A 12716-nucleotide genomic window follows, 5' to 3' on the forward strand; every position below is an offset into this window, starting at 1 on the left:
AACAAACTTGACAATTCACCGTCATGAAATGTGCCAGCAGTAGAGAAATTTGACGTTATTCACCGTCTTGAAACATGCAAGAAATAAACCAATCTAAAGATGTGCATCGTCCTGCAATTTACATTTAATGGACTAGACTCAGCGAGCCGTTCTTAATTCACCGGCCGGAAATGTGCAAGCAACAGTTAATTAGTCTGACCAAATCCGCCTCCATTAAATGTGCAATTAATGATCTAATATGACCCACTTCTACGAATTGAAATGTGCAAGAAATATGCCAATCGGACTAAATTCACATAACTGATATAATTTAATCTTGACAAAACATACTTTTTTAGTTGTATCAGTGCTATGTTTCATATACAAAAAAAAAAACTTTCAAAGCAAATAGTGTTTGATGTTAATTCATACAATTGTAAGGACATACTAGTATACATTGAATTGCAAGAATGTTTGATTCATTGCCAAAGTTTTGTCGTATGGTTGTAATTGACGGTACGTGTACATTAAATCCCCGTATACTTATATTGTAAGTTATAGTTTTACATGTTCTTCGAGTATATAGTGCTGTTTGGCTTGCAATAGATAGAATCAAAAGTTGTAACACGATCGCTATCCGCGAAGCGTTTATCAAAAATATACAAAGCCATTTATGGGTACTTACTAGCTAGAAAACTGAGAAGAACAACTCCAAATACGTTTCTGTCACAAGTAAAAAATCTGCACACATAATCATAGACCGATTAAAACAAGTCATTTCCATAATACCTTTTTTTATACCGATTTAAACAAGTCATTCCCATAATACCTTTTGTACCAACATTCAGGACATCGTAACAAAAACCTTACAGTTGTAAGAAAAATGAACAAAATCGCCAAGAGACGGCTGCCTTCAGTATTCCGGCTCTGTACCTGGCTAGCTCCCGGAAACCGATCTTTCTGCGTGGTCTTTCCGTGTTGGACTTGGTGCGCTCTTTGTCCTTCTTCCACACATGATTCTTCCAAGCGTCCGCCTGATCGAGACAAGAATTATGTCATACGATTATGACTGTTTATAAGCGACTGCGACGACGACATTGACGATTATGATTCCGATAATGTTGCTTAAGTTTTTTTTAATTGTTTTGTTGTTGGTTATGACGATGATGGTGATGTGAAGGTCAGGAAAATAGGACGATGCCGATAAGTATAAAACAATCGATGCCTATTGCCTAGTTTATATAAAAATATGAGTCGTGTTCTGAGAAAACTAGGCATAATGCATGTGCGTAAAGTGTCGTCCCAGATTAACCTGTGCAGTCCGCACAGGCTAATCAGGGACGACACTTTCTGCCTACATTTGATTTTTGCTAAGAAGAGACTTCATTTAAACGATAAATGTCATAAAAGCGGAAAGTTTCGTCCCTGATGAGCCTGTGCGGACTGCACAGGCTAATCTGGGACGACACTTTACGCACATGCATTATGCCCAGTTTTCTCAGAACGCGCATCATATCTGCCTAGCTTACCTGATACTCAAAGCTCGGTTTGAGCTTGTAATTTAGCATCTCCTGATGGAAGACGGACATGAGGCTTCCACTCATTGGCGGCACGACCCACACCCAGTCGGCCGGACATCCGCCGCGCAGCTTCTGCTCGTTGTCCAGGTGTTTCATAAACGACTCCGAGGCGGCGTGGTGGTCAGTGATAGTGACTCCTTGAGACTGTGGGTATGGGTAGAACATACAACGGCGATAAGAACCATTTTGCTTACGAAATAAATTTAAGATAAGGCAGTTTAAGTCTTAAGACCAAGTATTTCTTTTAGATTTTTATGATTTTGTTGGTTTAATTATTGGAACGTTAGTGTTTTGCCATCTTTTTTTTACGTATTCAATCAAAAATGTACATGTACATATAAAACTATCACATAACTAGTTGAACAACAATTTGAACTACCGTTCTTGGCAGTACACACAAACAGCGAGTATATTTACGAGACTCATTGTCAAACCGGTTCGGAACTATGTAATGCCATGTGAGTACCTGGTAACTGTGCAGTACCGCCACGTTAATTTCCACAAGAGTTCGATCCTTCCAAAGAGAGGAGCTCTTTCGAGTGTCAAAGCCTATCCGCTTGGCGATGTCCTTATAAAACAGACAAATTGGTAAATATTATTAACTTCATTAGACGATCTAAAAATAATGAATAGCGTGAACTATTTTTCGTTTTGCAGAAAACGATGCATCAGTAATCTTGCGACTAGTATTTCGATTGATGGCATGTGTTTGCAATGCAAAGCTTTATATCAAATCCGATAGAGATGTTGTCTGAAAGAGAATATCCATGACTTCATTAAATCAGCCATTTCGGAGTAGATGGGGTAAATGTTTTGCACTCTACTACCCTTACCATTTCTGCCCTTAACTATCGAACAGTATTTATTTGCTTTCAGCCTTTGGATTGCACAAAACAAAACTAAGCCAACCCACCTCCAGTAGGTTATATCGATAAGGGTCACAGAAGTTTCTGGCCCCTATCTCCGTACCCATGTACCAGCCGTTAAAAGGCGCCGCGGTAAAGAGCAGGCCGCCGCAGTCGAACACCATGTTAGCCACTGCTGGAAGTGCGTACCACTTCAGCCCCATGTCCGCGAACCACGGGAACCTGTAGCGATATTATGAAGAGGTTTAATGTGCGGCAAAATTTTGCTTAGTTAGGCAAAAGAAGCTACCGTCAAATTATGGGTTTTCTTATGTTTGATATCAATGTGTTGACCTTGATCACTTTGTCATTTATTATGTTAGTTGTAACTTGACCTTGTTTCGACTCACTTTGGATGTTTTATGTTGACCTCCAAGATGAGTTCTGGAGGGATCTCGAAAAGTTCTGGGTCGTGACCGCTAGCTTGCAGGAGCAGAGGCAGGACATCGAACCTCGTTCCCTTACCCTTCCAGCCCAACTTCTGACACAACTATAACAAAGGGAACAACCGGGTCATGTTTTCTCCAGCACATAATGTCATATGTAATACATTTAAAATCTTAAGCGAAGGCGCGTTCGAATATTCATATAGCTCGTAAATGAAAGCTATTGGCATTGGTCAATGACAATGGCGGTAATTCTTGGAATATTGCAAGTAAAGTGTTAATTGAATACACACACATGCAGTTTTAGATAAGAGCCGTGCTCTGTGAAAAGAGGGTTAAATGCATGTGCGTACAGTGTCGTAACAGATAAGCATGTGCATTCCTGTGCAGGAGGCGACACTTTCCGCCTTAACTGGATTATTGCTAAGATGAGACTTTATGAAAACGAAATATACCATAAAAGCGGAAAATGTCGTCACTGTAAGCCTGTGCGAACTGCACAGGCTTATCTTGGACGACACTTTACGCACAAGAATTAAAGCCCATTTTTGTACAGAGCACGGCCCACATGCATACACAAAGAGTTTATGGTAAACTCAACCGTGTGCTCCGTTGATTGCCGATCAATCCCTTTCAAACTAAATCAACAGGATATACTATTAGTATATATAACAAAAACGTTACACGTTATTTGCTGCTCGGAATGAACATAAGGCAGAAAACCTTGCCGCCTCTGAAACCAAATGTAAACCACACATATCGCTCTCTAATGAGACTGCTGAACATTCTAAACAACACCTAATGCCGAACATTAACCCATATATGCCAAGAGGACTCGTCCACCCTTCTCAATTGGATCAATTTATTTCCAAAAATAGGGATGTCTAGTATATTTATTTCTATATTTAGAATATTTCTTACAGAAATTCCTTGAAGCAAACAGCGCAGACTCTGATGAGTCGCCGCATGATGCGTCATGCGGCGTCTCATCTGGGTCTTCGCTGTTTGCCAAGGCCTTTTTTTCTAGACGCTAGGCATAAATGGGTTAATTATACGTACATCCGTCAACTCGATGTTGGATGGATCGCCGACGACGCTGCCGTCTTCACGCTTGTAGCCTGCGTACCGGATGAACTGCGAGTTCCATACTCGGAAGTCATGTTTGTCGTCCGTTCGCGGGGGAAACACTGTGATCGCCGACCTGTGAGGCGCGTGGAATAAACGTGGATTATACATCAATTAGGGATTTCAGTAGATTTTGAAAACCAGGAGTCAAAATGACCCAAGGTCTCAATGTAATGAGGGGTAAAAATAAAAATGATAATGGTTGAAATACTGAAGTAATTTGGAATGTTCCTAAATGCATGTTTAAGGTTTTGTAATAGCTTATGTATCACAATAATGAATAAAACATTTAGGCAGAAGCTTTATTATTTCCATTAATTATAATTTCTGGTTATACATCGCTGTTTACTCGGGAAAGTGAAAGTGAAAATGACTCAGGTCACTAAAAATATATCGTTGATTTTCAACGTTTTCCGGTATCACTCACAAAGAAGGTCTCTTCTAAATGGTTAAAACGTTTGTAGTGATCTTATAAGTTACTTTCTGCTGGTAAAAAGTTGTTTAAAATAGAATTAAAATGGAATGTTTTTTCGGCTATTTTTAGCAAACGTCACCGCTTTGGGCCTAAACATCACGTTAGTTGCAAAGTTGTAAACATTTCCTCCAATTATGCAACAGGTATATCTTCCATAATTCTCGACTACGTTGCACCTAAGCTGTGTTATTAGCATTTCTTATGCAAGAGTAACTGAAATCCGGTAAAAATTAGACCAGTTTATATGCATAATAATTGGATTTGTCACCTTTATAGGGCCTTTAAGTTTGATTGCTGAAAACAAATGTGTCAAAATGATGCAAGACTAATTTTTTGCAGGAGTCAAAAATGAGAAAATTGCAACTTGCTTGCATCAAAATGCAGGATTCTGCTTCAATTGAAATCACTGTCAATCAAGAATGAAATTTACACATTTAAAAGGAGTTTATTAAGCATCTAATTGCATCATAATGCAATCAATCTACTTCACAATCCTTCGACAAAAAAACATAAGACTTTGAGAAAAGAGGAGCAAACGATTTTATGTTTTGCAACACTGATCATGCGCTTTATACTTTAATACTTTGAAGAACATTCCATTATGTATGCGTTGCCGAAAAAGCATACGGTACAAAATGGCCTCAACATTTATTTCACCAGAAAGTTTAATTTCAAGAATTACTATTTGACTTTTAAAAAATCAAGAAATGTTTCTTTATTACGGATAAGTTAACTTACTTGAAACAGCAACCGAAAAAGTCCTATACGGATTGTGTTTCTCAATGATGTGATAATAATAATAATCAGTTCCAATATCGCATTATTTTGAAACATCAAATGTTTTCCATGTGAGGTAATAGCATGCCTGACTGCATGACTAAAATGTTCAATCTACATAATAAATATACCTGATGTTTCCCTTGTTGGTGCCGTACTTGATGTGGTTACAAATTGCCTCGAACATGCCACGCGCAGTGGTGATGTGGCGGGCATCGAACACCTGAACACGGACAGTTGAGTGAGGTAAATATTTATTGAGTGCAACCCTTATAATTGCCATCGCCACTCGAGATGTTATAAAGATAACAGTATACGTAATTATTATTTAACAAGGCGATCGGCGCTGCGTTTTTCCTCTGCACCTGACTTTCGAAGTTCAGTGCAGTGAGTTTTTCATTTGATTTTCCGTTCATTTTTCTTTCGATATTTTTTTTGCAACAAAATGTAAACTGTACTCAAGTTTGGCGAAATAACAGTTTTTTCTTGTTGTGTTTTGTACATCAGGATATTAGAACTTTCATTTCCATTAAACTTTAATTTTTAACTGCACTTATTTATTGAAATGCTATTGTAAGTAATATTGGCGGTTTGATTTGATTATTTGCCGTTTGCAAAAAACGTTCTATTCGCAACGATGATTTAAAGTAAGATTGATAAAAATGGATATCACTTGGGAAAACTATGGGTTCTCTAAGTCCATGCAACATATGCATGAATATAATTCGTAAATATTGTTCTGAATCATGCCCCGTTATTTTCAAATCTGTATATGTGTTCAATTAGTATTCATATTTTTGTCTCGCTTAGACAGATGCATTTGATTTGTTTTACACTGTAACACACGGAATACCGTTAGGGCCATCGTTAAAATCCAGAGTGCGAGAATGCGAGAACGCGAGAGTACGATGACGAGAATGCGACAATACGATGACGAAAGTGCGACAATACGATGGCGAGAATGCGAGAACGTGATGGCGAGAATTCGAGAACGCAAAAGTACGATTATGACAATGCGACAGTGCGATGGCGACAGTGCGAAAATACGATGGCGACAGTGCGATAGTACCATGGCGACATTGCGAGAATGTGAGAACGCGAGAGTACGATGACGAGTATGAGACAATACGATGACGACAGTGCGACAATACGATGGCGAGAATGCGAGAACGCGATGGCGAGAATGCGATGATACGATGGCGACAGTACGATATAACTATCGCATTGTCGCAATCGTACTATCGCATTGTCGCCATCGTATAGTCGCACTGTCGCCTTTTCGACATAGTACTATCGCTTTCTCGCATTCTCGCCATCGCGTTCTCGCATTCTTGCTATCGTATTGTCGCACTGTCGTCATCATATTGTCGCACTGTCGTCATCGTATTGTCGCATTCTCGTCAACGTACTCTCGCGTTCTCGCATTCTCGCCCTCTGAATTTAATTGTGTAACAACGATGGCCCTAACGGTATTCCGTAGAAACATATTAAATATTTAAGCGAATCACCTTACTTCTAATTCTCTGAAAATAAACGCTTGACATTCGAGTGTGAGTGATGTAATACAGATAAAACAAGATAAGTATTGATGCAAAGCATCAAAGGGCGTCGGGAATTTCAGTGTAAAAGGCACTCAATGAAGTTACATTGAACGATTTTTGTCCTACTGTAAATATTAATATATTGGCCGATTATTTTAAACAAAATAGAAAAAGATACTGGTATAACCATTATCTATGATTTTGTGTTATAACCCCCAAATAAACTTTATCTATGATGTTGTGTTATAACCCCCCAATATAACACATTATCTATGATTTTGTGTTGTAACCCCCAAATATTTCATAGTTCATTTTATTTACATTGGTTTCCTTTTTTTACTGGCATCCGTGTGCAGTTTTCATTAATGGAACAGAACTGTGTAGGTTTTAAAAAATATGCTCCAACTTGTAAGCGTAATTTCATATTTTTCTCAACTTCAAGGGGAGATGATTCTGAACTTATTCTTGCTCATTTGCGATAGGGCTTAAGTACTCATTGATATGAAAACACTGTAAAAGTTTTAATGTGTTTACGAACCCCCAACCCTCTCACACATATATTTCATGGGCATAATAAAAACAACAAATGGTTACAATAAAAAAGCATATTTATTTAAACTAAAATGTCTACATCAAAACAAAAAGTTAACATAAAACACAAATAAAATAATTTGATTATACTGGGGCTCGAACCTTGGGCCTCTCTTATGTGAAGCGAGCGTGTAACCACTACACTAAGGAACCGCTTGAAAAATCACCTTCTAACTAACATATTAATAAGCTATTCATAGTCGGTTTAAATGTAAGCCCGGAAGTTTAAACGCTGGATAGTGAGCGGGGTTAAAGGTCCATACCAAAGGGTCCATACCACTGGCAAGATACGGGTCAGGCCTGCGGCCTTCTATATGTGGTTCTTACAAAAAAACTATTGGAGTACTTGTTAGTAATGAGACTTGGGTGCTGTGCTGGTGCTCCTCATTGATAAGCGGCTGCTTTCTTTATCAAGACTCATTATTACAATTAATAATACGTGTCGCGCTTCGCGCTCTATAGCGCCTTTAATAGTAACTCAGTGCTTGCTGGATAGTGGAACAAAGAAGTTTTGTTTTTATACAAAACCAGAAAGTTTCACCGGTTCGCGTATTTGCCCAGTCCCTGTGATCTTTTATTATTGCCCAGTCCCTGTGATCAGTTATTGATTAAAGAATTAGCTTTGCATCATTGCCAATAAATGTTGTAGTAAATGTAATAGGCACAAATGCAGTACTTATTTACACTAATTTACACAAAAATCACCACTATGCAAGATATTCTGACAACAAAAATATATACATTGATCCGTAAAATAACTTCTCCCATAAGCGAAAAAAAAAACGTATTACATACTAGTCGCCGCACTTCAGTGCGACGCCAATAACGGGTATATAACTGCTTAATATGAACGTCCCCATCATGTTTGTCACGTGAATTCTCCCTCTATTTTTATGTATCACCGTAACGGAAGTAAGTTTTTTCATTGATTATATAGTTTTTTCTAGATTCTCTTACGAACAATATCGAAGATGAGAGGTACTCACGTGACAAACAAGATGACGACGTCCATTCCAATATAGGTATATTTCGCTGTTTTATGCCATTTATTACTTGTATCAATTGTTTAAATGCATCATCAGCAAGAAAGTGATCAGCGTTAATTTCATATTTTTATTCGCGTTTTATCTCGACTTTATTCGATATTAGATCAGTATGAAAACACGCGGCCTGATTGACAAGTACCTGAAGTTTGGACCACTGGATGCGGCCAATGCAGCGTGCTGAGTTGCGCCACGCCGTCTTGGCACCATACGTTAGTTCCGCCGTGGTGAGCTCGTATGTGCCTGTCGTCTTCACGCTGCCATCCACTTCCTGCAGACGACTCGTGTGTGCAGGTGTGTTAAGCCTGCGAAAAAAAGGTAAATGGATACAGATTCGACAAGCGAGAAATATTTCAATAACGTGGTCCCAGCGAAATAATATTATCAGTTTTCAACTATTCGTGCATGAAATGTCCAAATTAAATTAAATTGTCTGCTTGATTGCGCTGTTTTCACAACTCGAATATTTTAGCACCGACCAGACGAGAAAGCGACCTCGAATAATTGCCAGTAAATTAGGTGTGAACTGCCTTTCAGGGACCGGCACACGACCTCGAGTTATCGAAAATCGCATGTTTGAGTTATCGCGGGTATTTTTATATAGACATTAAAGGAAAATGCTAGGGACTTTCTTTAATGCTCGAGTAATCGCCAGTTTTCGAGTAATCGCCAGCTCGAGTTATTGCAATTCTACTGTAGTCGAATTACATGAGGACACCTTTGCGGTCCTTGAATAGAATTTAGTAGAGTTGCAATAATTATTGCCAAAGGAACGTTGATTTTTAGTTGTTCGCTTGCGAACAACTAATGTTACTGGCATTAAATTCAAGTCGGTCTGCACTTAACTACGCTCATAACGATTACCACCGCATCTGCCTGTGCTCACTGATTTGCCTGTATATACTTCACCACTGGTACAATCAATAGTGTTTAACAGCTTGTGCGACGACATTTGCCAGTTTGTTATTAAAATCTGTACATATTGGCTGCGTTCAGGGGAAAACGGGGTTTAATGCATGTCGAATAAGTGATGTCATATACACACTGATTAGCCTGTGCAATGCGCACAAGCTAATCAAGGACGATACTTTTTAATGTTATGGTGTTTTTCGTTTAAAGAGAGTCTCTGGTCCTGGGATGACGATTGATGCATATGCATTAAGCCGTGTTTTCCCAAAAATGAATCTTAAATTATCTTTCCTATTAATGATTTGAAAAAAAAGATAAAAGTGATAATAACTTCAAAGTAACCTCGCTGACAAAGCAAATAATCAAAATCACTTTTCAATCAAATACACAACCAATAAGTTCTAAATTTTTACCTTGTGGCATTTACATGTAAACATCTAAAAGAGACCTTTTCACCGTTTGCCATTAAATGCTTAATATTTATAAATGTAAACATTGGCTCTTAAAAGTCCATTAAAAACAAGAATAAAATTAAAGAAAAAAAAAAGTTATCCTCAACTGGACTCGAACCACTGATCACTGGAATGAAAGTCTATCGTTTAGACCACTCGACCATCCATGCTCATACAATGTGAGATGTATTTTTAACTTAATATAAACAATCCTCGTAGTATGAAAAAATGACACCATAACTCTCCAAATTATTAAATCGTTTAATTTTGTCAATTTACCAAAACGTGAACAGCTCCCTTTAAGGGGTTTTGCGGCAGTTTATTTAATCGAGGATATATTTATAGCAACACCGATGCTGCTATTATCACAACTCAATATTTGTGTTATCAATATCATCAGAAATGACCGAGTTGGTTCATAATACAATAGCCAGTGGTTTGATCCCAGGTGGGGTTATTTTTTTAAACTTTTTTTTTCTTTTTTTAATTTCATACTTGTTTTATACTGGAGCTCTTTAGTCCTGCTGTTTACATTCATCAATTTAAAGCATAAAAGCACAAACTTAAAAACATGCCAAAATCTGTGAACAAGTACATGTAAGTTATTAATGATTAAGGTCGAGTTTGATACTGTATGGTCTTATGTTTGTGATTAAATGTTGTTTTTTATTAATGTCTTCTGGTAAGCTGTTGTGATCACAGTTAAGATTGCAAACAATTTCTAATGTTTATGCATATTTCTAAAAATCTATGTACCGGTGCCTAATTGCTGTATTTTATAAAATTTTACGTAGACGGTAGGGATGGTTAAAACAAAAAATCTCTGTTAAAAGTGCGGTGACCCCCTTTTTCATTTGTGTTTTATGATGACAATACGTATATGAACATATTTGAGCAGTTTCGAAGAATTCTATTAGACAGAAAAAAATTAAATTCCATTTATGTGGTTACAATAGTAAAAAAAATGACGTTTTTATGATTGACAGAAAAATTAAGAAAAATAAAATTCTAAAAATTTAATTTGTGTACTCCATGTTATTGGTGGTGTGTGGTTTACTTAATTGGTATATGCTGTTTCTTAGCTTACATAATATCTACATGTTGTCAATTTCATTGGTTATACATAATTTTTACGTGATAAGAGATTTTTCAGTTTTATTGAAAAAGTACATGATATATAGTGGTGAATAAAATAAAAACAAGGCCGGTGACCCTATGTTTTTTTAAAATTTTCAAATAATATTTGTATAAATATCTTAAATATAAATTTTGGACAAAATCTATTAGATGGAAACAAATCAGCAAAACTGCCGAAACACCCCTTAAGGTCTTCAGACTTGCAAATTGAATGAGTTCAATACACTGTCAGATCTTACATCATGACTAACTTACAGGTTTAGTGGTTGCCTGTTAGCTTGGGGCCAGTAGATTTAAGCCCGGGAAACTCAACTTCAAAAGCTGGTTTTAGTTGGGCTGAAAGGCAGGGCAACTAGCTTTTTCAAGCTTGAAACAACTCAACCCAATTTAACATAGAATACAAATTGGCGACTGTGGATCAATTAGGCATAGGAAATGATTCAATTTCGGCTCACAACACGACATGATGCATTAAAAGTTTGTCATGTTGGCAAAATTGTTGCTCAATAATTTAAAGAAAATAAAAAAAAGTATTAGATACACATAACACAACATGTACATGATTCTAGGCTTGTTATTCTTAAGCAAGGCAACCAACATTCTAAAGGTGGTTGCCAGTGCAGCAACCAATTGCGAAAACAAAGACAAAATGTTGTTATTTTGTCTAAGTTATCTCTTTAACAAATATGAGGATAAACAGTGCACCCGCATCTCGACATGTGCTTTAAGAAACACTCTTTATAAATTTGAATGGGTTGTGTTAATTTCAAACTTGCGATATAAAAAACCTATAACATAATTTTGAAAACTGAGTTGCGTCTAAGACTATGCAAACAACTTCATTGCCTTTAGCGCTTTGAATTGTTTGTGTTTTTAATATGGTATAACCCATTTTAAACGTTTATTCTGAATCAGTTAAGTGATCCAAATGTAAATTGTGATACCTCACTGCAATTGTCACTAAACGAGACCTTGGGGGCAGGCACGAATACACTTCAGTGTTCACTATTAATACTTAGGTAGCTCGCATACTTGTGCATAATACATACCTGCATTCTTAAATTACGCCGCTTTCCCAATACAACAGATATTATATTATTATCGTCAGAAAGAAATATATATATCAATGACCTTGAACATAATTCATAAATGTATATTTTCAGATCTATATAAATCAACTTCAAATGAAGAAGTTAATAATTTTTGAAGCATGTACCTCGTCATATCCATCGCATAATACGAAAAATAAACTTATTTGAACTTACATGTCAAACAATAATTTCCTGTTGTATGGATTTTATGTTTATTTAAAGTGGGTTTCTTTCTCAGGTACAGCAATACAAAACGTATTGCAAAAACATAATTAATTAAATACCCTGTCACTTAAAACGACTTGCAAGACAACAATTAATAAAATATAGTTCACAAATATTAACACAGATTAATAAACTGATAGACCGAAAATAATTAAAATTAATTATAATTACTATTCATGTTAGACAATTTTATGGGTTGAATGTGCTTCATGCATCGATGATTACATTAGTCGGGTTGAATTGATAGGTACCATTAAAAATGAGTCGCGCTCTGTGAAAAGGGGGTTTAATGCAAATGCGTAAAGTGTCGTACTAGATTTGTATGTGCAGTCCGCACAGGCTAATCAGGGACGACTCTTTCCGGAAAGTGTCGTCCCTGATTAGCATGTGCGGACTACACAAGCTAATCTGGGTCAACACTTTACGCACACGCATTAAAACCCTTTTTCACAGAGCACGACTCATTCATTTTTGAAAGAACCAATTACTACATGTTCAAA

The 12716-nt window shown here is 37.0% G+C and overlaps 1 protein-coding gene across 1 annotated transcript in view; it reads right to left on the reverse strand.

The window, feature by feature from the left end:
- Positions 1–12716, reverse strand: part of LOC127856546 (nitric oxide synthase, brain-like) — a 56989-nt gene that overhangs the window by 19578 nt on the left and 24695 nt on the right. The window contains 8 exon segments of the mRNA XM_052392825.1: positions 913–1013; positions 1509–1703; positions 2026–2127; positions 2473–2647; positions 2815–2954; positions 3910–4051; positions 5359–5450; positions 8545–8707. Of these exon segments, the coding sequence (XP_052248785.1) occupies positions 913–1013; positions 1509–1703; positions 2026–2127; positions 2473–2647; positions 2815–2954; positions 3910–4051; positions 5359–5450; positions 8545–8707 (1110 nt within the window).

This window comes from Dreissena polymorpha, chromosome 1 (genome assembly GCF_020536995.1).
Source record: "Dreissena polymorpha isolate Duluth1 chromosome 1, UMN_Dpol_1.0, whole genome shotgun sequence".
Lineage (NCBI taxonomy): Eukaryota > Metazoa > Mollusca > Bivalvia > Myida > Dreissenidae > Dreissena > Dreissena polymorpha.